General features: G+C 39.6%; 1 protein-coding gene across 1 annotated transcript; it reads right to left on the bottom strand.

Moving 5' to 3' along the window:
* Positions 1–1,145: 1,145 nt before the first annotated feature.
* Positions 1,146–26,902, bottom strand: LRRC74A (leucine rich repeat containing 74A). The gene is made up of 14 exons (XM_087962839.1): positions 26,863–26,902; positions 24,516–24,566; positions 23,793–23,968; positions 22,992–23,099; positions 20,735–20,831; positions 19,879–19,928; positions 16,552–16,633; positions 16,218–16,303; positions 14,277–14,471; positions 12,375–12,470; positions 5,802–5,945; positions 3,353–3,460; positions 1,543–1,628; positions 1,146–1,242 (listed from the first exon to the last, which is right to left on the bottom strand). The coding sequence occupies exons 1-14, from the start codon at positions 26,900–26,902 to the stop codon at positions 1,146–1,148; spliced, it is 1,416 nt and encodes a 471-aa protein (XP_087818965.1).
* Positions 26,903–27,683: the final 781 nt, after the last annotated feature.

Here is a 27,683-nt window from a genome sequence, read left to right as displayed (position 1 = left end):
TAAGCACCCACCTTTATCTCCCTTGAAATGCTGCCAATGACTAAACTGCCAATTAGCCACACAAGGCCAAATGCAGCACAAAGTCAACATGGAGCTTCAGATTTTAAACTGACCAGAATGAACGAAGTTGCTTTCTGCAAAGGCTCATGTCCCTTTGCTCCTCCTTTATGTCTTATGGGAGAGGCCAATCATCTCCAAGCCTTACTCCCAAGTCACCCCTTTTGTCTTAACTGTTTTTGCCTTCTGGCAGCTCTGCACAAGCGTGCACTGAGAACAGGCTCCCTTCTGTTCTTCTGCCTCACTGATGTCAGATTCTGGAGGCTCCGGAGTCAGCACATAACTCTCAAATGGCCCTAGCCCCATCTCTGTGTTGGATGCAGATCCCTTGTCTGAGCCCTCCCCGGATTCCAGAACTGGCCCATGTTCCTCTCCACTGTTCAATTTTGCTGCCAGCTTTGTAGGCCGCAACACAGTGGAGTGCGGACCACAACACAGTGGAGTGCTGTGTGAGAAAGTATATGTGTTCACATTTGGAGGAATGTTTGTAATACTGATCCCTGTCTTTAACACCATCAACTTTATGACATAAAACATCCTTCCCCCAGCTTGGTACACAATATGGTCCTGGCAAGACCATGATATCTTGGCATTATGGGAATTGAAATCCAACACATGTTAATTTCACCACTCTGAGAAAGTCTCTTTCCAGTAAAGTTCACTACCCATTGACTTCATAGAGAGACATCCTTGTTATTTTCTTGGCAACAAAAGGGGGTGGTGGTGCCAAGGATGCTTCTACTTCTCAGTCGAGCCACATTGGTCTCCCATCCCATTATTGCAGCTCTGAGCCTGCTTCATATTCTGAAATTAGATGAGATCGACTGGCATCTCTAGATGAGTTGACCATCATTTTCTAAGACTTGACTATGGCCTGCTTACACCTTCTTGCCTTTTTGACTGCCCTTCACAAATACCATTCATGATTCATCATATCTTCCTTTTTGGGATGTAAAGAAATCAGCTTCTATTTCGATACATTTTATTGTCTAGGCTTAAGATCTGTGGATATTCAATTGCCTCTTCACCTCCAGAACTTATTACTCAGCTGAAAGCACATTTCTTAGCTTCCTACCAGCACTCATCTTTCAGGACCATTTATCAGCAGCATCATTGTCCTCCTCATCCTCATCTCCATCCTCATTTTCCTTGTGTTTCTTGACTGGCTCCTCAACTCTATAGTGACTAATTTGAAAATGAGGAAAAAAACAGTAAGGTTAATAATAAAGTAATTTTGCTGAACTTTTATCCCTTTTCTTTTACTTTTCCCAGTTCCTTAGGATGCTGAAAAGAACTCCCAGAAGGCTTGAAACTCCTAACTCACAATTATGGAGATCTATTGCCCTATATTCAGTTTTGGACACAAATGGTCAATAAGAACACTAACAATATTTCTATGTAAGCCTCTCTCTCTCCTTCCCTCCATCCCTCCTCTCTGTGTCTCTTTTTTAAAATAAAAAAAATACGTCTAATGTAAGCAGTCACCTGTAGTCCACGTAGCCTGTTCTGTTGGGGTCCAATTTGTGTACCAGGTCTACAACTTGCAGCCGTTTCAGGGGGATCTTTGATTGCTTGAGACACAAGAATATAATTATTGCATAAATCTTGGTTATCATTACAATGGGCAGCAGCCCTTAGATCAGAGGTCTCCAAACTTGGCAACTTTAAGACTTGTGGACTTCAACAAGTTTTTCGCGATGGTTCCCATCATAGCCAGATCTGATCCTTAAGTCTTAAAGTTGCCAGGTTTGGGGACCCCTGCCTTAGATGACTTTGAGTGGTCCACACACTGAAGCAGGATCAGATCTAGTTATGATGGGAACCATCGTGAAAAACTACAATTGTGGGCTAGGCTGGGAAAATACAAAATACAACCTGGAAAAAAGATAATGATCAACTGATTCAGTTTCACTGCTAAAATTAGCAAGCTGGGCAGCCATAGAAATTGAATGAGTGAATGCTTTTCTGTGTCATCAGCATAACATACTACATATTTTCTGTGTCATCAGCATCACATACTACATATTGTGAAGACAGTTTGTAAAATCTTAAATGTACCATACATGTAGGAAACTTCTTTTTCAGCTCACACCTTACCATGTGAAGTTGAAAATGTTTGTTTATTGCAGGTATTTTGCTTTGAGATTTTTTTGGGCAAATATCAATATTTACTGAGTTTCAGATTTATTTTGGCACACTGTAGTGAGCGAGGAAGGTGCTCTTGACAGAGATATGCAAGTTTTGTTGTCAAGGCAACAAGAAGTAAAATATTTGTTGAGCCCAGGATGTCCTAACAACATCTGGACTTGCAAGAGTTTGTTATAATAGCTAAACTCAATAAAAGTAGTTTTAGCCTTCTGGTGGAGTTGATTTCCTGGTCAAACAGGGGCTACTCAATTAATGAGAATCTTGGCATTCATAACCCCATCAAAGATGGGAAACACAAAGCAACTAAGTCCTATATTTCCTTGAGCACTTTTGGGGTCTCTCAAAATCTTTCAAATTCATGCCATCAACATCTCACCAGTGTTAAATAAAAATGATGTAATTTTCCTCTTTCTCTCTGGGAAAAAAGAACACAGCTATGATAGAACTAAAGCAAGAAGCTTTTCTCAATTATTTCCCTTTTTCTATTTTTTTTTTAAAAAACTTCCTCACTCCTCTAATGAAGAAAATGACCAACTATTCCAGCCCTCCCCATAGTCATGTCATCTGTGGCCTCTAGCTTTTGGCCAACAAAAAAATTGGACATAGGGAAGGGAGTACAGATTCCAATCACAAAACAATAAAATTGCCTTTTCTGATCCTCAGTATAATTTTAAGTCTGTTTGTTTATTTATTTAACTTGTATCTTGCCATCATCATCGCCAACATTATTATTATTATTATTATTATTATTATTATTATTATTATTATTATTATTATTATTAATAATAATAATAATAATAACAACAACCACAGGGTGGCAAACATATCCAATACTTCCCTTCTCTCATTTTCAACAACAACCCTGTGAGGTGGATTGGGCTGAGAGAGAGTGACTGGCCCAAAGTCACTCACCTGGCTTTCATGGATAAGGCAGGACTTGAACTCACAGTTTCCCACTTTCTAGCCTGATACCTTAACCAGTAGACCAAGCTGGCTCTCTGCTTCATGCTTTAAAAAAAAAAAATCTGTCTTGGTTTTCAGATGCAGATGAGTTGGGAGTTGGAGTGGTAAAAACCTGAATGCTCTGATGAATTTAAAATTCCCAAGGATCTTTTGGGGTAACCATAAAAGAATTTTGAAACATTACCAGCATCATGGCTTTCCGAAATTCTGCCACGGGAATTTTCATGTCACCATATTTATCCATGCTCCTAAAAAAGTCCCAAGGCTTTAGCTTGTTGGCATCTAAATAGATCTGGGGATAAAATAAAATAAAAAGAAGTGAATGGGACCGCAAGTTCAGTATTTTAAACCACTTCCCTCAGGGTGGCATCAAATGTCTCTGGGTAAATCTACCACAACATCTCCTTCTGTGGTTCTAACATGAAGGCTAAGTTTTCTGTTGCTGAAACTCAACCTGCATCCCCTGGATAAGGGCTCTTTGAAGCTGTTGTGAATTTTTCTGCTTTCTAACTGTTAATACTTAAGCAGTCTTTAAACCTTGTCCACTTTTCATTTCAGAAAATATAACATTACTTTGCCAAAAGTATAATTTCCTCTTTACAACTGAATCACTTCCCTTAAGCCAAAATCATGGTCTCCAAGCCTTCTCTTAGTTTTAGTGCTTCTTAGCTCTGATCCTGCCATTCTGGAACTGCCAGTTGCAGGCTCAAAAACCTCATTTCCCTGCTTAAGGAATGGTCCTCCTGAGGGACGCCTTCAAATGGCTATATCTCTTTTTGGTAGCACATTCATCAAATTTCTACTCTCATTGCAAATCCCTTTCTTTAGATCACAATGGGCAGTAAGGGACCAAGGATTACTGGACTGTTACTTCCACCGTCCATCAAAAGAAGCCATTTGGCTAGGATTAATGAGAACTGAAGCTCAGCCACAGGTGGAGAGTTGTGCAAGTAATCCTTGCTAAGTGACCACAATTTGTACAGCAGCTCAGTCATTTATCAAAGCTATTGCTAAACGTAATACCACAATTTTACAATCTTACTTTGCTTTACATACTTGTGAAAACTGTAAATTCAAAGACTGGTTCCAGTTTCTTTTTTTATCATCGTTATAACTACAATTGACTGTACGGGGCAGACACTAAATGAGGATTATCTGTATATCTATGTGCTATACAATCTATTATTTACAGTACAAAGTAGGTAACATGATGCTGTGTCATTGTGTCTTGGCAGTACAGCAATTTCCTCCTATACTATATACCTAGGTGCAAATGTAATTATTAGTTGATTGGAATAGTTATTTAAAGCGAAATAAGTTTAACAGTCATAGTGCTGGCACTTTTGGTACATATAAGACTAAGTGCTATTGCTATAAAGCTTTTTTCAAAGAATTCTATCTGGAGGGAGGGTCCTTGGTGTTCTCTGAGCTTGATAGTTTTCTTGCAGACATTTCATTACCCCAAACTACTGTAGTTAGCATCACCGATGCACTGATGATGTTACCTGGTTTGAGTAATGAAATGTCTGCAAGAAAACAACCAAGCTCAACCAACCAAGAAAACACCTCATTTCAACCCTGAGCTACAAATATTCTCCTTTATTGGTAATTCTATCTGGCCAACGCTGTTTCCTCTTTTACGTGTAGCTTTAAAATAGTAGGCAATTGGGGAGCACATCAGAAGGCAAATAACGAACGTAGTGTCACAACCTGTTGTGGTTAGCCGGCAGCAGATGCGGATGGCTGAGGAGAGCGAGGACTTAGATGAGGGACCAGGACCATTAGGGAGTGGACTGCTGCCTTCAGAGATTGTGGAGACCGGCAGCAGTGATGAGGAGGTTCCCAAGGAGCCTGTGCCAAGTGCGCGCAGGATTGCTTGCAGAAAAGAGCAACTACAACAGCACGGGAGATTCGAGAGTAAGGCTGCAAGGTAATGGCCCCTCCTTCAAGAAGATAAAAGCCAGCTGTGAAACGAACGTGCAGAAGGCAAACATGTTTTGAAACTCCAGCCTCATGGACATTCCAGTATCCTGAGTTTGTATTTGAAGATTCTTGTATTGCAAATTATTTCTTGTCTGTTCTTTTGGCAGTCTCGCACAGTTTGGTGAGAGTTTTTTCTGTGCTTATCACAGCTAATTATTTTGCAGAAGCATTAAAAGGTTTCTGTTCCCTTTGGATTGTGTTTCATTTGTTGGAAAAGGACGTAGTTCAGAACACAACATCATGACATAAGTTTTGTCTCTTTCATTTGCACATTGTGACATTCTACATTCTTGTGGAAAGAGCAGAGCCTGCATCATAACAGCAATGCTGTTATAGCAATAGCAATAGCACTTAGATTTATATACCGTGCTTTACAGCCCTCTATGAGCGGCTTACAGAGTCAGCATATTGCCCCCAACAATCTGGGTTCTCATTTTACCCACCTCAGAAGGATGGAAGGCTGAGTCAACCTTGAGCCTGGTGGGATTCAATTTGGCAAATTGCAGGTCTTCAGGAACCAGCAGACGTAGTTTGCAGCACTGCACTCTAACCACTGCGCCACCAAGGCTCTATAATGATCTAATATATTCTGGGTAGAAGCCTAAAATGCATCTCGGGCTTCTGAGGGAGGGACTGGCCATTACACTTACCTGAATCAGCTTCATAGCATCGACCTGACGCTCAGTCTTCTGCACAACGTGGCCTCCAATTCCTCCATAGACGATATCTAGTTCAGGCCGTACTTCACAGACATGATCTAACAGCCTGATGAATCCTTCATTTACAAGCACATTCTAAAATAGAGCCAAGCGCAGGATAACAGAGTTTGGGGTTAGAAATAAATGATTCTCCTCCCCAACTTTTAGGTCCATTTACTAAATTAGTTCCCATAAGGAATTAGCCCCTGAAACTATGAAACCATTTCAATGAGTCATCCTAGGTACAGTTGGATGGCTGTGTCACTGTGCTGTCCTCCAGTTTTTAAGTCAGAAAAAAATATATTCTGGCAACACACACACACACACACACACACACACACACACACTAAAATCTTGCTTAGGAATGAGGCCAGCAAATGGTGATATGCTTACAGTAGCAATTAAAGAAAAAAAAACTTTAAAAAAAGGAAGATTCCCCAGTTTCATTTCATTTTTCCCCACCAAGTTTTCATCCACTGTCAGGAAAAACAAGCAGCAACCACTTCCTTTAAGATGTGCCAGGACAGGGTCATAAAAGCATAAGCAGGAGCCTGCGGCTTTGGGGTTGCCACTTTGGAAGCTGCCCAAGTGACAGGTTGTATGTGTAGAAGGAGAGCTCTGAACACAAGTCTAGCACTCTTTTGAAAGAGCACTAAATTTATATCTTAAAATAGTCTGACTCTCCAGCCACAAATATGGAATAGAATAGAATAGAATGAGCTGGAAGGGACCTTGGAGGTCTTCTAGTCCAGCTCCCTAATCTGCTCGCAACAAAATACCCTATATCACCAGGTTTGAGATTTTGGGCATGGACAACCTTGAACTATGCCACCTACGGTTAGACTTAAGCATAGCACACAAAATTATCTGCTACAATGTCCTACCAGTCAATGAATACTTCAGCTTCAAGCACAACAATACAAGAGCACACAACAGATACAGACTCAATGTAAACCACTTCAAACTCAATTGCAGAAAGTACGACTTCAGCAACAGAGTGGTCAATGCCTGGAATGCACTACCTGACTCTGTTGTTACATCCTCTAACTCCTTTAACCTCAAACTATCCACTATTGACCTCACCCCATAAGAGGTCTGAAGGGATGTACATAAGTGCACCATTGTGCCTATCATCCCTGTCCTATTGTCCCCATTTATTCGTACCTATTTCCTGTCTTCTTACTCATGTTTATACTTATCCCTATTATCTTGTAAGCGATTGACAAATAAATAAATAAATAGATAAAATAAAACAAATAAAATAAACCTATACTATTTTAGATGAGTGACTGTCCAGACCAAGGGTGTCAAGTCAAGGCCCAGGCCAGTTTCAGCCAGGGGGTTGCTTACATCTGGCCTGTGGGGCCATCCTGGAAACAGCAAAGGACTGCCCCACAGTGCCTCTGTCAACAAAAACGGGCTCCCAATCTCTGTTTTTGGCTGGGATGGCCTCCTGCAACCCTCTGCCAGCAAAAACGGAGCTCAGGAGGGCTACCTCCCAACCTCCATTTTCACTGGCAGAGGCTTGCAAGGGGCTGTCCCAGCCAAAAACGAAGATTGGAAGCCTGTTTTCCCTGGCAGAGCGCTCAGGCCACCAAAGGTGGCCCTAAACCAAGTGACGTCAAGCTGGCCATGCCCCCAGAGGTGGTGTTCAGCAGGTTCTGACCAGTTCTGGAGAACCGGTAGCAGAAATTTTGAGTAGTTCGGAGAACTGGCAAATACCACCTCTGGCTAGAGATTTTACAGTATCCTTCCCCTGCCACGGCCACCAAGCCATGGCCACGGAACTGGTAGTAAAAAAAATTGAATCCCACCACTGCACGTCCCACCAGCCACACACCCCCAGCCTCTGAAGGTCCAACACAACCCTGATGCGGCCGTCAATGAAATTGAGTTTGACACACCTGGTCTAGACTCTTCTTTAAAACCTCCAGTGTTGGAGTGCCCATGATTTCTGGAGGAAAGCTGTTCCACTGGAGAGAGGGCGGGAGGAGAACAAAAGGCACTCTTGCCTCAACTTCTGTCCATGCCTCTGACCCCGATTGGCTTCTTTTTGAACATAGACTTAAATGCAAACTACTCAATGCAAGAAGCCTCGTGAATAAAATACCTGAATTTCTCATCCTCTTAAATATGGCTAACTTTGACATTATATTTGTCTGTGAAACATGGCTCAATGCATCTCTCCCCGACTCCATTACCACAGTAAGAGACTATCATGTTTACCGATCAGATCGTGAAAATCGTCGAGGAGGTGGTGTTGCTATATTCTACAAAAAATCCTTACATCTAAAAAATATCCAAGTTACCCAGGAGCTTGCCCTTCCTGAAACCATCATCTGTGAACTATCCTTAAATATCACAATTCGATTCTTACTATGTTACAGAGCACCTGATTATGACATCGAACATATAAACAAGCTAAATACACTACTAACATGGGCTACATCCTGCCCATACCCTTTTATCTTTCTTGGTGATTTCAATCTACCTCATATTGACTGGACCCTAAATAATTGTACAACTGAAATCATACACACTACCTTCTTCAATGCTATTACAAATCTAGGTCTTGAACAACTAGTAACCAACAACACTAGACTGAACAACTGCCTCGATCTCATCTTCTGCAATAGTTTGAATTTAATTTACCGAATACAAACCAAAGAACCCTTTTCCAGTAGTGATCACAATATGATTGACTTTTGCCTCAACATACGTCCACGCAAAAATCACCACAACGATGTCATCCCTAGTTGTAACTTCAAAAAAGGCAATTATGATCTTATAGATAACGATCTCTCATCCCTCGATTGGCAATCTCTATTCATTGGATGCAACACTGTTGAAGATCATTACAACATATTTTTACTTGAAGTCAAAAGAGTCATCAAACTATATGTTCCAACAACAACTCCAAAAACAAAACAAAAAAGCAGATTACCCATATCAATAAGGAAACTTCAATCCAAAAAGAGATCACTCTGGCGGAAAAACAAATCTAGTCACATTGCTAATTTCAAAAACCGATATAAAAATTTATGCCACCAGATAAAGACCGAATGCACCAATTACCACACTAAACAAGAGGAAAACCTTCTAAGCACCAATTCCACCCGTGCTTTTTACAATTTTGTAAACAACAAACTAAAAGACTCAAGGTCCATCCCTCCCTTGATAGGACCTGATGGTAAAGACTGCAGCGACGACACCATTAAAGCCAACATCTTTAACACATTCTTCGGCTCAGTGTTTGTAAACAGTAATGGATCATGCCCAATGTTTCCTAGCCGTACCACAGACAACAATAATGATCTAATACATATCGATTTTACAGTAGACAACGTTGAAAAAGCACTACGCAACCTAAAACCATCTCTATCTATTGGACCGGATGGAATATGTGCCTACTTCTTAAGAAAACTATCCGCTGCCATAGCCAAACCTCTAAGCATAATCTTTGAAAGATCTTTCAGAACCAGCTCCTTGCCCAACCTATGGTTACAAGCCACAGTCATTCCCATCTTCAAAAAGGGAGACCCAAGCCTAGTTGAAAATTACAGACCAATCTCCTTATGCTGCGTCACCTGTAAAGTCATGGAATCAATTATTAACCAATCCATCATCCTCCATTTAGAGACAAACAACCTACTCTCCAATAAACAATTTGGTTTCAGAAAAAAACTATCCTGTAATCTGCAACTCTTACACTGCAAAAACATATGGACTACTCAACTCGACCAGGGCAAAGCAATAGACGCAATCTACATAGACTTCTGCAAAGCCTTTGATTCAGTGGTACACGACAAACTACTCCTAAAAATAAAATCTTATGGTATCTCTGGACAACTGAATAACTGGATAGAAGCATTCCTGTCAAACAGACAACAAATGGTCAAAATTGGGAACGCCCTATCAAATCCAGTACCTGTCAATAGCGGTGTTCCCCAAGGCAGTGTTCTAGGACCAACTCTCTTCATAATCTACATAAACGACCTTTGTGATCATATCAAGAGCAATTGCGTTCTCTTCGCTGATGATGTAAAGCTGTTCAATACCTCAGACAATACTACTACCCTTCAAAAAGATCTAGACTATGTATCTGAATGGTCTAACATATGGCAACTCCAAATCTCAACAAATAAATGCTCTGTCTTACATATTGGTAAAAAAAATCAGAAAATAAAATACAAGCTGAATAGTCAAGATCTTGTTGATGACCCAAGCTCTGTAAAGGACCTGGGAATACTCACCTCTAATGATCTAAGTGCTAGAGCTCACTGCAACTACATAGCCAAAAAGGCATTAAGAGTTGTTAACCTAATCCTACGTTGCTTTTTCTCTGGTAATATCTCACTACTAACCAGAGCATACAAAACATTTGCTAGACCAATACTCGAATACAGTTCATCAGTCTGGAATCCTTATCACGTATGTGATATTAACACAATTGAGAAAGTCCAGAAGTATTTCACAAGAAGAGTTCTCCACTCTTCTACCCGTTATAGAATACCTTACGCCACCAGACTCGAAATTCTAAAACTAGAAAACCTCGAATTACGCCGTCTTCGGTCCAACTTAAGCATGGTATATAAAATCATACATTGCAATGTCCTACCTGTCAATGAATACTTCAGCTTTAACCATAACAACACAAGAGCACACAACAGATACAAACTCAAAGTAAACCGCACCAAACTTGATTGCAGGAAATACGACTTCAGCAATAGAGTGGTCAATGTCTGGAATACTCTACCCGACTCTGTAGTCTCTTCCCCAAACCCCAAAAACTTTAACCTTAGACTGTCTACTATTGACCTCACCCCTTTCCTAAGAGGTCTGTAGGGGGCGTGCATAAGCGCACCAACGTGCCTACCGTCCCTGTCCTATTGTTTCTCTTATTCTTTTATTTTTCTTATATGTACCCATTTCATATATTCACAACTATGTATACACTTGTACTTATTATCTTGTAAACAATTGACAAATCAAATAAATAAATAAATAAATAAATAGATTTTGGACACTATTAGGCAAAATGACACTGCCTGCATCCATTCATAATCAAAGCAATGAACAATAGGGATACCCAAATCCCTTTGTTGGCATATACCGATGAAAACCTACAATGCCCTCATGGCCACAAGAACCAGCAGCACAGATAGTAGAACTTGGATTGCTTCAGTGCAGAGTAGAACTACTTTCTCTTCAGAGAATACTGATTCTGTTTACTAAATAACAATATAAACACATCTAATGCTCTGTCAAAAAAGCATTCTATGCATGCACCTATGGAGCCTGGGTAAGATCTGACGAATATTTCAGAAAGAGGCAGTAGAAACCAGGGATCTGGCTAATCCTGCAGTCAAACCCAAAAATGGCACCAATGGTCACAGAAGAAGGAACATGTCCACAACAGAGGCCAATACAGATAGTAGAGATCCTATTACTAATCACATTGTTGGTCAGTTATCCATGAATCATCCTTGATCAAGTAGATGGCCATAAACTGTCAAAATAGGGCACATCCTTCTTTAAAAGCAGAAGTCAGTTTGGAGCTTAAAGATGAGATTAGGATAACATCAGAAGAACTGGGCTTATAAAAACAGATACCAGAATGCGTTCTTGGTATTGATGGGGAAACTTTAAGATGAATCTTCTGAATGAGCTCTAATTATGCTCTGCTTTTCAAACTATGCACTCAAAACTCAGAGTTCTGTAATTTGCACAAATCTACATATATACCATCAGTTGTCATAACTGATTCAGCCTCTTTTTCCTGTTTTGCACAAAGTATTTTGCTTTGCCAATCATGGGTAGCTTTACTGGATCTTTCATACAATGTGCTTGCTAGCATATTCTTTTGAACAAAATGACATGCATCTCCAAACAAATATGCCTGAGATCATTACTCTCAAAAGTAATGTTTTATGTCTCTATTTTTGAAGTTCACTTGGTATGCAGTGAATTGCTCTTTTACTATATAATCCATTTCAAGATGCTCTTCAATTTTCTTCATTTAATTCAGGAAGCTCAAAAACCATCAAGCTAATATTCCTCTGGTTATTCATACATGGGCTGTATTGGAAAAGGAGCTAAAATTATTAATGAAAGGCTTCAAGAAGATTTCAATATTATTAAATGTTAGGACTCTATTAGTATGAAGGTGCGATTTGATTGGCATGCATGATGCTTTCAACTATGTTCTTAATAATGGGGGGGGGGGGGAGAGGGAGAGAAAAAAGTTTTTGACAAGGTTTGTTGCCCTATGTGGGTTCCCCTAAAAACTAACAAGAAAGAGGAATCTAATGTGATGCTAATTCTGTGAAGTATCCTATCTAATGTTTAACTTGCACAGAGTATACAATATACTGTAACTATTTTATGCTATAAGTTATAATGCTGTAAATTTTTATTTCTCTTAGCAAACAAAGACCAGGGTATGTGGCAACCTTTCATTTTACCAACAATTGATTTTGTGCACATATATATTTCTTAACTTTCCCTCTCCTAATTTATTCTTACTGAGATGTTGATTTCTTCCATTCTGGATTTTGAATTCTTCCTGATTGACATGAGAAGAGCAATGGCGCCTTCTACTGTGAGGAGATTCTGGGACATCTGTGAGGAAAATAAACTATAATTTGGATCCTGAAATAATACACAAGAAATTATTTTGGTTTTAGAGCTTAAAAAAAAACACCTGCACCTAGATCTGGATACTTGATTCTGTTCTAATTTTAAATATAGATTTATTACATAATTTTATATAACACATGAACTCATGAGCAACATTCCTGACCTGTAAAATGGAAATATAACAGTGATCGGTAGCTTTTAAAGAAGTACAATGCATGGCTTGGTCATTGTCATGGATTGATGATCCAATGAGAGAAAAGGGTTCTTAGCAAGGATATCTGGGAGGCTAGAGAAGAAGGGACAGGGTACAGCTGCCTGGAAGAACTGATGATTTTGTTCAGCACAGTCAGATAATATCATTGTTCATTGTTTGTAACTCTGAACAGATTTTTACAATGCTGCATCAAAAAGCAGCAATGGTTTCTCTGCACTCATTTCCTTTTTGATAATTTTTTATTGGCATTAACCACTTCTTGATGATAATTTTGATTTAGGATAAGATATTGAAGCACTTTAGATTTTTTAATTAAATGTACTAAATTTATCTTATCATATGGCATCAGCTGGCCAAATTTAGCGGGGCTAGGAAGCTAACACAAGTCAAGGGGTTGTGGTAGTGCAAGCACTATAACAGGCATATGCATTATGCCATAGTTTATGCTTATTTATGGTGGGGGGAACGCATCCTATAGACCAAAGGAAAATGTTGATGATGGTAGATGGATGAAACGTTGTTTATTACATTTCTACTGCTTATATTGCTGTCATAAATCTCAAACAAGAAATAGACAAATACTCCAGACAGTCCCCATTTAGTGACCGCAACTGGGACCAGCAACTTGGTCACTAAGTGATACAGCTGCTAATTGGAAAATCATTGGACTGCTACTGTGCTTACAATTTTACCTCAGCTTTTCTCTCCGCCTGCCACTCCCCTGCCTTTTAAAATGTTCACCCTCACACTGGATAATAAGCAAGAAGGGTATTAATATTTGTATTTACTGTATATCCATAGGATAGGACGGGATTACAAGAGAGTAAACAGGCACAAAATGGGGAATACAAACTGAAAGGAATGCATGCATTCTTTTTTGATGTGCATTCTCCATTGTGTACTTGCTTACTCTCTTGTTATCCCTTCCTCTCCAATTTCTCTGCTCTGCAGGGGAGAAAATTGGTTCGGCACAGGAGAGGTTGCTTAAAGAGATCACTTGTTGGAGTGAAGCAAATAAAGAATAAAAACCAGGTCAGCATCAGACAATGCATTGTTAGCTGCAATGGAAAATATGTGACAGAAAGAGACACTGCAATGGTCATAAATGCCCATCATGGTCACAAAGTTATGTTGTCAGCAGCATCATAACTTTGAATGGTTGCTGCACAAGACAGTCAGTAAGCAAGATCTACCTATAGTCAGGGGTTTCTTTGTTTGAGTGATCAGTTGCAAACTAATCTCAGATAAAAGCTGTAAGAATGAACACTTTCAGCCCCTAGACTTATAAGCAACATGATATGAAATGCCCTGGTCACTCAAACATCTTCCTCTAACAGATCTTTCTTGCAGCTCTACATTTGTTATCCTCTTTGCTACTTCAGCTGATTTGAAGTCAATCTCTGCAACCTTGAAGTCTAGAAACAGGAAAACGTAAGAACAAAACATGGGAACTTTTCTCCAATTCTACAGTGAACTGCATAACTTTAACAGTGCTATAGACAGCTCACCCAGGGCCATAAAACTGGCAGTCCTAGAGGATGTGTGGTAGACCACCTCAGAATATGGCATCCTACCTTTAGGATTCTAAGGCTCCCGTTCATTTCTAATCCTTTGCTTAGCTTTATTGCCCCTTCGTTGCTGATATGGTTGTTGCTGATATCCAATTCAGCGAGCATTGTGTTGACTTTAAGAGCCTCTCCAAGGGCAAAGGCTCCTTCATTCCCAAAGCCATTCCAGGAAAGGTTCAGTATCTTCAATGTTCCATTAGCCTTCAGAAAAAAAAGAGAAGAAAGAACCAAATTTTATCTGTGACTATATATCTTTTAAAAATATTTTAATTTTCAGACTATTTTCAGTTCTGAAGACAGAAGTGAAATCAATTTTGATGAAGAGAACTCAGATCATTTTTTTTTATTTGATTTGTCAATCACTTACAAGATAATAGGTATAAGTATAAACACGAGTAAGAATACAGGAAACAGGTATGAAAAAATGGAGACAATAGGACAGGGATGGTAGGCACGATGATGCACTTATGCACACCCCTTACAGACCTCTTAGGAATGGGGTGAGGTCAATGGTGGATAGTTTAAGGTTAAAGGAGTGGGGGTTTGAGGATGTAACAACAGAGTCAGGTAGTGCATTCCAGGCATTGACCACTCTGTTGCTGAACTTGTACTTTCTGCAATCAAGTTTGGAGCAGTTTACATTGATCATGTTTTACATCAACACGTATATAATGTGAAGGCCTTACCTTTCCAACATTTTTTCTTACACACAGAGACCAACTAGATTACTTTGGGAATCACAGTTGGACTAAGAGGTGTAGAGTCTGCTGTTAGTATTCCAGCTGATATTGAGAAACTGCATAGTAACTGCAGTGGTTCAAGGCTGATCCTGCCTCTTAAATTTTCCACAATGCCACTAAGTTCTTGAGACAGTTTTTAATACACAGGTAGTGAAAATGTAGATTTAACAATAGTGGCTGATAAAGCCAGTGGTGCAACATGGAAAGCTGGAACTTTGAAGGCTCTGAAAGTTTGGAGAATTTTAGGAAGGTGACACTGGCCACATGGAAGTGCACCATGAAAGAGCCAAAGGCACTATTGGAAACAGATCACGATCCAGACGGGAACTTTGTTTTAATTCCTTACCTTCCCATTATTTATTTTTTACATCAAGGAATTCAAATAGGGCAGAGGATCTGGCAAGTCACAGAGTTGGTACATTGATGCCATTGGCACCATGCTGAAGACACCAGCATTTCTGGCCAGCATGAACATTGACTGGAAATTCTGGGGATGTAGTCCAGCACAGATGCAAATTGGGAAAGATTAGGAAAAGTTGTCCTATTACAGGTGTGCTTAAACCAGCTGTGTTTTCTGATTTACACACTCTGAAAGTATGTTGAGGTATGGAAATAAATGTAGAGTAAATATAAAGGGTGCTGCTTTATATTTTTAAAAATGTCAATTCTGAGTGAATAACTGTTTCACTGCTATCTTTCCAAAGCATCTCCTGCTTTGAATTATTTAAGATTCTTTGTAAATAAGGGTCTCTGCTTGCTGCTTTCTTGCCATAGGCTTTTATCTTTGTTGCTTTGGTATCATACTCAACCTTGGCTTGTTCAAGGCCTTCAACTTAAGACACCTGAAACCAGAGGTGGTATTCAGCAGGTTCTGACCAGTTCCGGAGAACTGGTAGCAGAAATTTTGAGTAGTTTGGAGAACCAGCAAATACCACCTCTGACTGGCCCCGCCCCCATCTATTCTCTGCCTCCTGAGTCCCAGCTGATCGGCTGGGTCTTCCTTGTTGCCCTGCACAGGAGAACAGAGCTGGAAAGCAGGTTAGTGGGGTGGGGAGAGAATGGAGATTTTGCAGTTTCCTTCCCCTGCCACGCCCACCAAGCCATGCCTGCCAAGCCGCATTACACTTACCAAGCCATGCCCACAGAACTGGTAGTAAAATCTTTTGAATCCCATCACTGCCTTAAACATTGTCCTGCAGATTCTCACCTTAAGACTATTACTCAGGGCCATAGCACCCTTCAGCCGCAGATGATTCCAGCTCAGATCCAGAATTTCCAGTGATTCATTGTTGGCTGAATAAAAGATGCACAAACACTTTATACAGCATATGCCATATGGGCATTTTTGCAAGAGTTATTTATTAAATGTATATGCTGCCCACGTCACTATCCAAAGCAACTGTGAGTTTTGTATTGTTTCTAGATGTCCACGGCTTGTGAAATATGAATACTACTCTGGAGTCCTTGGTGGTCTTGATAGCTGACTCAGTAACATTACTATTTGGCACATCTCCTCCCTCAAGTTGGGAAACAAAACTTACCTAGCACCTGTCCAAATAGCTCTCCACCTTTCTCAGCAAACTCATTGTAACTGAGGTCCAGCTCTATCACTCTGTAATTAGCCTGTAGAAAGATTGGTGCAGATACCTATAGACTCAGTTGTTGTCTTCTATTAAGCACTTGCCTTAAAACAAGGGTCCCCTTGCTTGCAAATGTTTGCTTGTGATATGTGACACTCTACTTTTCCAAAGTGTCAAAAATAATGTTTCCAAGGTTGTATATGCATTCATCTACCTTAAAACATATACATGAAATACCATGTTGACCTAATACCATCTCAGATATGCTAATTTTGTATTTCATCTGCATCTCTACTGGTGGAGGGCCAGCGTGTAGTTAGTTATCCAATCTTGAGGTAGCATTTTAGTGTCTTCAGAATAAAACCACTTTGGTTTATTCTTCAGGAGACCTGATTGATACGGAACTACACGCTGGGTTGTAGAATATGGTTCAAACAGGCAGTCAATTTCAGTGCATACCATCACCTTATTTCTGATAATGCCTTCCCTCAGAAAAGGTAAAGAGAAGTCAAAGATATTAAAGAATGATTAAAGAAGAAATTTTATTAAAGAGGCATGCGTTCTTCTATGGATATCTCAAAGAGGCCTGAAGAAAGTACAGTCCTACCCAAGAGGCCAAGTCTGATCACAATTTGAGAGAAAAAGATCTATTTATATGTTTTTTATGTTATAGTATTTATAAGCCTCTTCAGTCCCAAGACTCTGAATGTCATGTTTAAATGAAAATAAATATTAGCCAAGATTATAATAATAAAAAAGTGAATCTGAACAATATCCAAAATACAAAGTAATCACATAAAACCCCAGACTGTAGTTTACAATCATTCAGCTAGGACCAAAACCTTGATAAAATAAAAAGATTTAAATCTATTTCCAGAACTCAGCAGGGTGGGGGCTGTGTGTATGTCTGGAGGAGCAGTAATCCATAAAGGAATGACAGTTACCACAATAAAGAAGGCTTGCCATCTTACCCAACCCATAGGTATCTCAAAAAGGGAGGGAACTTCCCTGGACTGGAAGTGAATTGGACAGGCAGATTCAGTTCTACCAAGGATATTCCCTGGTGTACCCAGGTACTGCACTGTTTAGACAGGGGTGGGCTTCAAAAAATATAGCAACCAGTTCTCTGCCCGGTTGATGGGTGGACGTGGCCATGGTGGACGTGGCCTAGTCAGCCTCCTGCATCACCCTGGCCTGGGAGTGAAAATGGACCGTGGGGACCGTTTTCACCCTCCCTGGGCTCCAGAGGCTTTCCTTGAGTTTCCAGGAGGGCAAAAATGGCCTCCCTGGGCTCCAGAGGCCCTCTGAGATCGGAAACGAGCCTGTTTCTGGCCTTCTGGAACTTCTGAGAGGCCCTTTTTTTGCTCTCCCCAAGCTTCCGTGTAGGCCCTGCACTTACCTGGGATCCAAAATGGGCTGCATGGGGACTCCTGGAAGGGGAATGGCGAGGTGGGCAGGGCCAGTCAGGGGTGGGATTTGCCATTTCGCTGAACCAGCCATAAACTTAACAACCAGTTCGCTTGAACCGGGGACAACCGGTAGCAGCCCACTCCTGTGTTTAGAGCAGGGGTGTCCAACCTTTCACCTTCCCTGGGCCACATTAGAAGATGAAAATTTGGTTTGGGCCGCACATATAATAAATTATTATAAAATAATTATATTATAAAATTATATAATAAATTATAAATTATTTTTATTATTTATTATTAATTATTTATTAAAAATTATCTATTTTTTATTAATTTTCCGGCCAAATTTTGCGGGGTGGGGGGGGCGGCGGCGGTGGCGGGGTGGGAGGGCGGCGGCGGGGGCAGAAGCAGCAGCGGTGGCGGCGGCGGGGTGGGGGGGCGGCGGGGGCAGAAGCAGCAAAGGCGGCGCCCACCTTTTCTGTTGCTGCTTGGCATGGCGCTTGCCTCGCCCGCCTCGCGCCTGCCTCTCCTCCTCCTCCTCGCTGGCTCTTACCAGAAGGTTGGGGTGGGCACTGGGCCGCATTACGAGGCGACCTGGGCCGCATGCGGCCCGCGGGCCGCGGGTTGGACAAGCCTGGTTTAGAGCTTTAACATTAATAGCCAGCACTTTAAATTGTGCACAGAAATCTGGAATAATCAAAGCAGATTTTTGTCCTCTTTAATGCTTACTACGAGGTCTTTACTGCTAGACGTTATTCACTACAATGTTATTGTTTCAGAATTATGGGAGTCCTTCTTGTATCTCAAAAGTGTTTTTTCAAAAAGCAACTGAACTGTTTTTGGGGGGGAGATTGGGGGGGGAGGAGGAATGGAGGGATTGTACTTCTTGCAGTGAATCCTTCCATAGCCCCCCTCCCAAAAATCCAGTCAGAGCCTATCCTTTCATCCCCCACCACCCAGTCTCAATTTTCAGTACATATCCTCCATCCCCCCTTCACCCCCTGATCATCACAAATGATGAAGTTTCTTGGATAAGAAATGAAACATTTTATTATTATTCTGCAAGGAAAAAAACAGTCGTTGCCTTTTGAAAAAGCACTTATGAGACAACTATGAGCTAGCTCAGGAGTTTCCAACCTTGACAACTTTAAGATTTGTGGACTTCAACTCCCAGAATTCTAGGAGTTGAAGTCCACATGACTTAAAGTTGCCAAGGTTGGAGACCCCTGAGCTAGATGACTGAGAATCTCCACAGACAGTCCTTCCTGTACTGAATTAGCAATGGAGGGTGTTGCATCCAGGAGCTTGTTACACATGTAGACAGGAGATCAGAGACGATATTCAGCAGGTTCTGACCAGTTCTGGAGAACCGGTAGCAGAAATTTAAAGTAGTTCGGGATACCACCTCTGACTGGCCCTGACCCATCTATTTTCTGCCTCCTGAGTCCCACCTGATCAGCTGGGTCTTTGTTGCCTTGCACAGGAGAATGGAGCTGGAAAACAGGTTAGTGGGGTAGGGAGGGAATGGAGATTTTGCAGTATCCATCTTCTGGAGTAGGGTAGGAATAGAGATTTTATGCCATGCCCACCAAGCCACGCCCACCAAGCTGCACCACGCCCACCAAGCCACGCCATGCCCATAGAACTGGTAGTAAAAAAAATTAAATCCCACCACTGCAGGAGATATTTTCAAATATGGCCTTGTGCCATAACTGGGGATGACTGGAGTTGTAATTCACCACATCTAAAGCTTGAGAAGCTTACTTTAAAAGCTCCAGCTAGTTTGGGGGATTCTTTTTATTATTTTCCTATGTTTATATTTAAATGCTTCCAATTTTTATTTCAGATGCCCAGTTGTCCCTTTTAGCAAGATACTCACGATTAAGGATTCAGAAAAATAAGGTGCTGCCTCATCTCTAAAATCATTTCCTAAAGACAAAGAAAAAGTTGCTAAAAAGTTGGAGGGCTGTTTTATGTAAGACAGTTGCTTAGTTAGTTTCTCTCATTTGCAAAGCCTACTTGAACAATTCATACACAGTACACAGAGCTCATCTAATATGCTTATATGATGCAGGTAAATCTCAATTCATTTCATTTTTAGAAATGGTCTTATATCTTGGAAAAGAAGAACATTTGACTTCAAATGTTAAATTTCAAGAACGGGGTACTAACATTAGAAAGCAATTCGTTCTAACAGGGATTCAAACTGTTAGTCTGTAAAAATGAGAACTATCAAAGTAGTTAGTAGGCATACATCAACAAAACTTTTTAAAAGCTATATTACTTATAGAAATAAAAAGCTTAGTGAGTGACAACAATAACAAGAAAACAGGTTATCAATATTGGAGTTTTGAGATGCTACAAAATTTCAGGCAAGACTTTTTCATCCTCTTGATAACATACAAAGTGACTCATATTTGGATCTGTATGCCCGGGGTGGGAATTGTGATCCTAAACTACAGCTGGAGTCCAACTTGAATGCTCATAGAGGAGGTACATACTGGCACTTACCATGCAGCAACATATGAAGTATCACAAGTTTCTCACCTGTAATTTACAGGGCCCAAAGGTGTAGGTATAGGACAAACCATTATTCTGCATATCGTCCCATTCCTGCCAGCCCAAATCTTTGGATTTTTTCAATAGATTTTTCTAAGAGCAAATGCTGTATTCTGTAAAGCTGATACCTGAATATTGCTCTTTTGCATCATTCTGCCTTTCTTGAATAAACCTACCTGCAAGTCGAATGGACCGGATGTTAGAAACATTATGGTAAAACATCCTGCAGATAGCTTCAGCTCCACCTTTGTTGAGGTGATTATGGGAAATATTCTGAAAAGAAGAAGAAAAACTTATAGAGAAGAGTTGAAAGATGAAATTGATGCACTTTGCAGTATTTGAACTAGATATTTGTGAAATCCTAGAGAATGGCCCAGTCCATGTTATCTAAACCGGTCTGTCAGTCAGAAGGTAACTAGCATGATTTTATTCTTCTCCAAATGTTTTGATTTTCAAATGCCTCTGTTTATGTTTACACACAGTTTGATGTATCTGCATTTAGCCAAATGCCATGTCATTGCTGTTGAAAACTTTGAGTGAAGACTACCAAAAGACAAAGATTAAAAAAAAGAGAAACCAGCCACAAAAATGCACGTTCTCAAGTTTTCTCCATCAACATGACAATGAAAGTGTTGGAGGGACATCTTGATGTTCATGTATCGATGTACACCTGAAGAAGAATAAATGTCCTGTCTCATGCACAGAGGTGGATTTGTAGCTGTACAGATGCAGCTAGATAAATTCCGCAAAACATCCATAACAAAGTACATTTATTGGTACATCAAGTATCTTCATGACTCACATTTATGACGAAGTTCTTCTATAATGACCAATCCTTTGTATATCAGCCTTGCAGATAAAAGATGGTTATTTCCTAACCCATCATGTAGCAATAGAAAGAAAGCTGTTATCAGTCCATGAGTCCAGGCAAGAATGGAGGAAACGTCCCTCAACCCCTCGAGGGTCAATTTAGTGACCAATCAGGATTGCAGATGTGGCCACGTGACATGAACTACATTTCCCAGGATACCTTTAACTACATTTACCATGATGCATTCCCTTAAGGGGACAACTCATAATTCCTGAATAACTATCCAATTCCCATAGACTGGCTGGGACAGCACAATAAACCTTTCTGAAACCTGATCACCCAGGTTTCAACTAAAATGGCTTAAAACTCAGAGTTGATCAATTTCCATGTAGACTTAATAGTTAAGTTGATTGTACCCAAAAGTAGTCTAGGCCTGGCAATTAAATTTACATTTACTTTGTACTATTTAAAACTTTTATGTAATGATGTCCTACACAAATGGCATAACTGCTGCAAGTGATGTAACTTGCAATTTAATAGATAATCAGGGATAAAAAAGCCTTCCCCCAATTAGTCCATTACACTTATGATTCTTTGTACATTCACAAACACATAGACATACTTAATGTAAATAATATTTTCATTTGCAGATAGATATTCATATCTAGCAATGAATACTTTTTTCAGTTAATAGATAGTCGTTAATAGATAATAGAATCTTTAGTATATTTTAGAATGAAATACAGTTGTACAGGATTCCACTGTAACAGTTCCATTCCTACTGTTCGGTTAAACATTTACGTTTAATATATTTGGAAGTATTATACAAAATAAAAATAGGCAAACCAAAACACCGATTCCTGTACCTCACATAACTTTCTAAAAGATAATGTACAGTCTGTGCTAATGCCAATAGCCATTGAATGTATCTCTATTATTATTGTACTGAAGACCATTTTCTGGAGTCTACACCAAAGCAAGTGGAAGAAACCTGACCAATCTTATCAATGCAAAATTTGTCCTCCACCTACCTACCCAACCAAAAAGGCTTAAAACTATTCAGCAACCATTCTTTACCCTTCATTTTCTGCTGAATTCTAAAAAAAGCAAAGTGATGAATCTAAGAGACTAAGAAGACATTCTAGCAATGTTGTCAGTACAATCACTGGGCCTGTTTATTCACTCTTCTTCATATAAGGAGAGCAAATTGTAGACAATTTGAGAGGGGATTGATTACTAATTACAAAACATATACACAACTTTTATTGAAAAATAAGAATATAATAATCCTAATAGTGAACTTGTAAGTTCTACCACAAATATTTTTAGAATGAAATACACTTGTTCAGGATTTCATTAGTTCCTATTGTCCCATTAAACATTCAAGTTTAATAGCACTTTTTGCATTTTCATGAGGACAACACTCAGGCTTTGGGGACTGCATGGGACACTAGAATGTTCACCTTTGATAAAGATATAGAAGGGTCAAATAAGTAAAGGCTGTGAAGCTCATAGCACATACAGAAAAATCATGAAATAGCCTGGTATATTAGCCAAACATAATTCTACAGTGCAGTACAAGAGAGTTTCCTTTGTTAACCTATGACGGAAACGCAGAATACCATCTCTTGGATGTAGCAGTTCTCTCGCAACATCTGTACTAAGTATGTAGTTCCTTCAGCCAGAATCCAGTTATCCTCTAACTCCAGGTGAGTGATGGTTGTATTGGACTAGAGAATGAAGAATTCAAAAAGGGGGAAAATGAAGACATTTACTAACATTAATTTACAAATAATATAAATTATGGGTAGAAGTGCCCATAACAATTCAAGCTGCTATATTCTAGACCATAAGCAGCTTCTGGACAACTAGAAGGGCAGTCTCATAGATCACACTCAAGTTTTTAGCTAATAATGCTGTATATATAACACATTAAAACATTTCTTTAACTCTTTTTTTTTTTTCATTGTGTCTATGTAGCAGACACTAAGGCTAGTATGTCAAATGTTTCTTCCAGATTGACATCTCTATATCACCAGCTGGTGGTTTAATGGCTTCACATAAAGAGGCCTGGTATTCTAGTTGGTTGATGTTAAATTCAATTATACTGTAGTTAAAATGCTTAAAAAGTAAGAAGGAAGGAAGAAGGTTCATGGAAATTGCCAGTTTTAGTATGTATTTAAACTACTCTATCAGTGTTATAGGGTGACCCTTTAATCCAGGGGTCTTCAAACTTGACAGCTTTAAGACTTGAGGACTTCAACTCCCAAAATTCCTCCTCCAGTCATGTTAGCTCAGGAATTCTGGGAATTGGAGTCCACAAGTCTTAAACTTGCCAAGTTTGAAGACCCTTGCTTTAATCCTTCTTCTCCAAACTGGGAAAAGTGTGTTGAAGTGAAATAGCACCAGGTAAAAGTACTTACAACCAGAGCAATGGCAATGGCTTTGGTTCCCTTTGGTCCAAGACCATGATGGTTGAGATTCATAACAGGCTCTTCCATGTTCCGGGTGAAGTATGAGACAGGGATCACTCCCACCAGTTTGCATGCCTCTCTATACAGGTCTGCACCCTTTATAGTCGTAAATGCGCGCTCAGCATCTGCAAAGGATACAGTATACAGATGATAATGCCTACACTACTCTAGTTCGATACAGAGAAAACAAATTAAGCCTTGTCAAAGGCTTCACAGAACAATTATCAAAGAGAAATGAATTGGTGATCCTTGACATATCTGTGCATGCAAGTACATTAAAAACTCCTCCTCCTATTTTCCCCATATCACAACCATGTAAGGTGAGGAGAGCTGTCCCAAGGTCACCCAGCTGGCTTTCATGGCTAAGGTAGGACTGGAACTCACAGTCTTCAATTTTTTCTTGCCTGTTCTCTAATTATGTTAACAAAGTTTGGTGCTTAGACTCATTGTTCCAATCAATTTCGATTTTATTCATTTTGTTAGGTGTCTTCTAATGGGAGACTACACCCTCTATATCCTTTGGGCTGGGGAACTACAATGCAAATTATCTCTTTAAGTAAGCAATGGAAGCCCAATGCTAAGGTGACTATGTTAAAGTGAGCACTTTGGGGAACTTTCATAAAAATGGGAGGTGGGGAATGTTCGTATGAAAGACAGAAGAGAACTGTTCACCTTCAATCGAAAGGTCTGTGTCAGAATTGTCTTCCCTCTCTCTTCTGCTGCCTCAGAAGTGCTATTAGACCTACATTGTTCCAAATTAATTTCAGATTTCAAAATGGTAGAGTGAGAAGAGATAACCACAGATAGTAATTTGAACTGTTCACCTTCAATACTGCAGTGATAGTTCAAATTGATACCATTCCCTGTTTCTTCAATGCTAAGCCTCAGAAGCATTAGCGTTTCCCATTATCTCCTCTAATTAGGTGCTATTCTCACTGTCTACTGACCTTGTTAAGCCGGATTCCCTAACGGGTGTTAAGAAACTAACTAAAAGGAAGGTTCTTGGAGATATTGAATACAGTAAGTTTTCTAGTTAACACAGAAAAATCACATACGCTTGTTAATCAATGAATCTAGTTTATTCATGAACTATAGATAGCCTTCCACAACGGTTCATTAGTATTATCTTTCATCAAGTCTTTCACTCTTGCAAAGTTTGTTTGCCCAGTTGTTCACTACAATAAATCATGAAAAATCTGTTACAATGGATGTTGTCTATGGTCAGAGTCAGAAGAGATAACCACAGATAGTAATTTGAAGTTGTACACCCCCAACACCTGCAGTGATAGTTCAAAAGGATACCATTCCTAGTTTCAAAGGACACCATGCTAAGATTAGAAAAACTTATGTTTCCCCAGTTATTTGCTTCTATTATTCAAGTTATATTCCTCACTGTTATCCCTAACAGACCTTTTGCCTAAAATTATGCCATTCCCTTTTCTAGTATTCCTTTGCTGCCATTAACTGGAAGACCATAATAGTAAGCTCCTATAACAAATAGAAAACAACTAGTGTGCTGGGTTCTCCTTCAATGAAGTGAAATGGTTTGAATATCAGTGTGCGCAAAGACTGGAAACAAGATTTTACATGCCATTAGACACAATACCACTTCTCTCACTCCCAATTCATAGTTTATTGTACAACTAAGTAGAAGCAAAAAGCTTCTTTTAAGAAAGTCAAAACCATAAACCTATACAAGGGCCTCAAGTAATAATGTTATTAAATATGATATTTGTGTTCTGATTTTTCATTTATTTTTGAGGAATTGGGTATGCAGGAAATTTGTCTCTTCTTTCCACTCACTGGGTTACTGATTTGCACCTTTTGGGCCTTTCTAAATATTACTTAATATTCAAAACTGACATGAGATCCACAGCTCTAGATATATGTGGGGAAAAAAAGAAAGCTGGCCATAGCCATTGACAGAACTGTCTTGTTTCCCTGGATGAGTTCTCTGTGTTGAAGAGGAAACTATCCAAGAGCTCTTGCCATGGCATGATAATTTGTGAATAATAAGCATTATTAGTACTACTCAAACCATGGTCAAGATTTCAAATTGATACATAAAACCTCAACTTTCTTGATATCTAATGGTTATCCAGATTTTTGTGGTCAAGATCTGAAAGGCTTCAGATCAGGGGTCTCAAACTCACCTCATCAGGGCATCGTCACATGACATATCAGGACTCCCCCCCCCCTTCGCTAAACTGGGTGTGGGCATGAGCAGTGCATGACACATCCAGCCTGTAGGCTGGGAGTTTGATGGCCCTGCTTTAGGTCTTAGATAAACTTTGAAGATAGGCAATATTTGTTATACAGGCTGTGTCTTAAAGCCCCTGGATTCAGGACACACAGACCTTTTGTTAGTTCAGGAAGAAGCTAATGTTCTGCAGTCACAAACTACATTGTTCTTATAGGAGAGAAAATTGGCAGGGAAGGAAAGGATTAAGTAAATACTGTAAGGTTCACAAGAAGTTTACCATATATATTTTTGTTTTATCAATTAATTTTTAAAACAAATACTAATTATTGTGTAGCTGAATTCCAGCAGGGCAACCTGTAAGGAGCTCACACGCAGTGAGTAAGTCTCTGATATCCCATTCCTGCAACAACTATCATTCCATTTGTAATAATAGTATTGTTGTATTCTTTGGGGCCTGGGATAGGCTTTTTATTATCAACTGCTCAGTCAAGATGCAGTTGTTCACATTTTTTTACTATAGTAAATGTAAACTAAATAATCTAATTAGTTTTTTGCGTCTTGATGAAAATACCTAAATGCACTGGCAGCTTTCTTCATTTCTGCATTTCTACAGATCTGGCTACTGGCCCATTTTACATTCATACAAAGATATCAGCGTACATCCTTTTTGGATCTCTCTCTCTCTCTCACACACACACACACACACACACACAGTCAACATTGCACAATTGCAACATTTGCTAAAAGTTGAATGTTATTCTTTGGGTCATGTTTATTATTTTTTAAAATTGAGTATCACATTTACTACAATCTCACCTTCCTCTTCTTCCTCCTCCAAAAACTGTAAAAAGTCCATGTTGTTGCTGAGAGACTTAACTGTTGATTCTTCTTTACTGTACTTTTGTGATACTATTTCCTTTCCCTCAGGCTCTTCTAAAGCTTTACAGGACCAATCCAACAACTAGTATTACAAATCACAGAACTGTTCATGTCTTAAAATGTCAACTGGCAATGGAGAATCCCAAATTATATTATTTCTAATTATAATGATCACATTTCCATGACTATGATTGCCTGTATGTTATGCATGTTTATTGCCTCAAGTTTAGGTCACTTTAATTTCAAGTCTTCCATGACCTCACCTAGACATTGTGACCTAGGATATATCATATCTCTATAGCCACATAGCTGAGGCTTGGGTCAAGTCTTCTTCGCTGAGCTGGATCAAAATGGATCAGAATGCAGGTCAGAGATCTTGTTTCAGAAAGTGATGCCGTTGGTAATTTAAGGGGCAGTGATGGGAAGCCACATTAAGATTGTGTATATTAATTTTTTCCCCCTAACATTCATGAAAAACTCCCATGTTGTAGTTGTTGCACAAAATTCGCTTTGTAGATGTTGCTAGGATATTCTTTCAATAAACATGGCAAAATTACTAGCAGCATTAGGTTCAGATGACCTATTATCAAAATATGGGTCTGATGTAAGCTGAATCACTGGCGACAACTGATGCACAGGTATTCATACCCTATTTTCTTTGGTTATTTTCTACCCACAATAAATGACCTGAACTGCTTCCCCGCTCCCCCCATTTGACTTTTTAACAAGTGAAAGATTGAGGAAAAAAAATTTTTTTT

This window comes from Notechis scutatus, chromosome 1 (assembly GCF_049901735.1).
Source record: "Notechis scutatus isolate UNSWTSFEM ecotype Mainland chromosome 1, rNotScu1.2, whole genome shotgun sequence".
Classification (NCBI taxonomy): domain Eukaryota; kingdom Metazoa; phylum Chordata; class Lepidosauria; order Squamata; family Elapidae; genus Notechis; species Notechis scutatus.
The sequence above is the reverse complement of the archived record's forward strand: the minus strand, read 5'-3'. Positions and strand labels throughout refer to the sequence as shown.